We start from the raw sequence: 3,184 nt of genomic DNA on the forward strand, positions 1-3,184 counted from the left end.
GCTCCTGGCCCACTGGTGTGCCCACGCCGGCAAGAAGCCCTTTGCCTGCGCCGACTGCAGGGAGACCTTCCACCACAGCTTCAGTTTCCTCCGGCACTGCCATGTCCACCCACGTGAGAGGCCACACTTCTGTGGGCACTGCAGCAGGAGCTTCAGCCACAGCTCTGACCTCAGCCAGCACCTCTGTAAGCACCACTCCAAGGGTGATGGGCTGTGCAGTGACGAGGAGAAGGCATTAGATGCTGTAGTCATCCCTAACGCCTGTGATGAGGGCCAGGGGAAATTCAGCCAGCGCTCAGACCTGGTGAGACACACACAGACTCACAGCAACAAGAGCCTGTACGTCTGCAGCGACTGTGGCAAGAGCTTCACCAAGATGTCTGACCTCAACAGGCACTGCCACACCCACATAATCAAGGAGACCTTTGCCTGCAACCTCTGCTGCCAGGCCTTCACTGACAGCTCCACACTCACCCATCACATAGAGACCCACACCAGGGAGAAGCCCTTTGCCTGTGACACCTGCAGCAAGAGCTTCAGTCAGAGCTCTAACCTTACCAGGCGTCGTCACACCCACACTGGGGAGAAGCCTTTTGCTTGTGACAAGTGCAGCAAGAGATTCAGTCACAGCTGGCACCTCATCGTGCACCGCTGCACCCACACTGGGGAGAAGCCTTTTGCTTGTGACAAGTGCAGCAAGAGATTCAGTCACAGCTGGCACCTCATCGTGCACCGCTGCACCCACACTGGGGAGAAGCCTTTTGCTTGTGACAAGTGCAGCAAGAGATTCAGTCACAGCTGGCACCTCATCGTGCACCGCTGCACCCACACTGGGGAGAAGCCTTTTGCTTGTGACAAGTGCAGCAAGAGATTCAGTCACAGCTGGCACCTCATCGTGCACCGCTGCACCCACACTGGGGAGAAGCCTTTTGCTTGTGACAAGTGCAGCAAGAGATTCAGTCACAGCTGGCACCTCATCGTGCACCGCTGCACCCACACTGGGGAGAAGCCTTTTGCTTGTGACAAGTGCAGCAAGAGATTCAGTCACAGCTGGCACCTCATCGTGCACCGCTGCACCCACACTGGGGAGAAGCCTTTTGCTTGTGACAAGTGCAGCAAGAGATTCAGTCACAGCTGGCACCTCATCGTGCACCGCTGCACCCACACTGGGGAGAAGCCTTTTGCTTGTGACAAGTGCAGCAAGAGATTCAGTCACAGCTGGCACCTCATCGTGCACCGCTGCACCCACACTGGGGAGAAGCCTTTTGCTTGTGACAAGTGCAGCAAGAGATTCAGTCACAGCTGGCACCTCATCGTGCACCGCTGCACCCACACTGGGGAGAAGCCTTTTGCTTGTGACAAGTGCAGCAGGAGCTTCAGGCAGAGCTCCAACTTCATTGTACACCACCGCACCCACACTGGGGAGAAGCCCTTTGCCTGTGACACCTGCAGCAAGAGCTTCATTGACAGATACACACTCACCCAGCACTGCCACACCCACACTGGGGAGAAGTCCTTTGCCTGTGACAAGTGCAGCAAGAGCTTTACCACCAAGTCCAACCTGAACAAGCATTGCCACACCCACACTGGGGTTAAGCCGTTTGTCTCTGGTGACTGTGGTGAGAGCTTCACTGGCAAGCCCAGCCTCCCCCATCACATACAGACCCACCCCAGTAAGAAGCCCTTTGCCTGAGCTGACTGTGGGAAGAGTTTCACCATGAAATCCCACCTCACCCAGCACCGCCACACCCACGCTGGGGAGAAGCCATGCGTCTGTGGTGACTGCAGTGAGAGCTTCACCCACAAGTGAAGCCTCACCCGGCACATGCAGAGCCACAACAGTTGGAAGCCCTTTGCCTGAGACATCTGCAGCAAGAGCTTCAGCCACAGCTCCCACCACACCCAGCATGTGTGCACCCTCAACAGGGACCAGACTGTGCTGGGGGACACAAATACACCGACCTCAACGCTCTAGGGTGAACGGGACACCCCTGAGAGTCTGACTAAACAGAAATTGCCTCTTTTCCACCCAGATTTCTCAGAGGCTGGGGGCTCCAGCAGCAGCAAATGCCTTCCTCCCCCACCCCAGACACCTCTTAGTGAGAATGAAAATAATTATGGTGATGAGGTGGCACAGCTAATGACACCATGAAAACTGGGCTGAGCTTTGCCAGGATAGAGCTCATTTTCCCCCAACCATTTAGATTTCCCCTGGGTAAAAATCTCCCGTCCTTTGCCTAGTTGTAATGGGAAAATGATAAATCTAATAAAATACTCTGTTTTTATTATTGTTTTGCCATTTCTTCCTGGGATGATCCAATATCTGGGGCATTTCTTCCTTGGGCTTAGGTGCAGAGCCATGTGCCCAGTTCTGGGAGGGTCTCGGTGGGGTCTTGGGGGGAGCTGGTGTGTCTGGAGGGGTTTCTGGAGTGTCTTGACAGTCTTGGTTGGGGGCTACTCATGGAATCCTGGGGGGACTCAGGGGTTTGGGGCACTACTTAGTGGGTAAGTAGACCTCTGGGCGGGTGTCCTGGTTTGGGGTAAAATAGAACTAGTTCTTCTGAATGATTTGAACTTTTTAGCTCAAGCTCTTCTAATTAAGTGCCTTATCTGAAGTCAGCAGCATTTTTGCAAACTGTCTGGTTTTAGCAGTGATAGGACTTCATGGTTAGAGTTCCTGCCAGGGATTGGGATGCAGACCAAGACCATTGCTAAGGTTGTGTCCCCCATGGAGTGGGGCAGAGAGTACCCCGCATCTGCAGGAAGAAGCGGGCAGGAGAACTGCCCCAAAGGTTCACCAGTGGTGTTGTGGGGAACGGTCCATTTTCTCTTCCCCCCACATAACTTAACAAAATGCCTTTCAAGCCAGCAGAGCAAGCAAAGTGCCTTTTGGCTGATTTAGCCAAGGACGAACTGAGACGCACTCAGATAAGTGCATAACAAGAACTGGTGGAAAAATAGATAACCGGCTAGAAGACTGCCTCTGATGGAGTGTGCATCTGGGCAGTGCTAATTGGCTGAGTAGAACTGTGACTGCTGTCTAAAGAAAGCCAGCTAGCTTGGCAGGCCAGAGAGCTTCTGCATCGGCTGGACTGCTGCAACACCCAGAGCTGCCTGAGCTTGTCAACACTGCTGCTCCCCACCTGAGAGTAGAGAGCCGGGGGGTGGCTGCCCGCAGCCCGTC

General features: G+C 54.3%; 1 protein-coding gene across 1 annotated transcript; it reads left to right on the top strand.

Moving 5' to 3' along the window:
• Positions 1-144: 144 nt before the first annotated feature.
• LOC103775559 (gastrula zinc finger protein XlCGF57.1-like) lies at positions 145-1,693 on the top strand (the record flags this gene model as incomplete). Its single annotated transcript, XM_008943022.1, has 1 exon — positions 145-1,693. A coding segment is annotated over one exon (1,549 nt), but the record flags the coding sequence as incomplete, so codon positions are not given.
• Between the last annotated feature and the right edge of the window lie 1,491 nt (positions 1,694-3,184).

Source organism: Merops nubicus, unplaced genomic scaffold (assembly GCF_000691845.1).
Source record: "Merops nubicus isolate BGI_N331 unplaced genomic scaffold, ASM69184v1 scaffold15316, whole genome shotgun sequence".
NCBI lineage: Eukaryota > Metazoa > Chordata > Aves > Coraciiformes > Meropidae > Merops > Merops nubicus.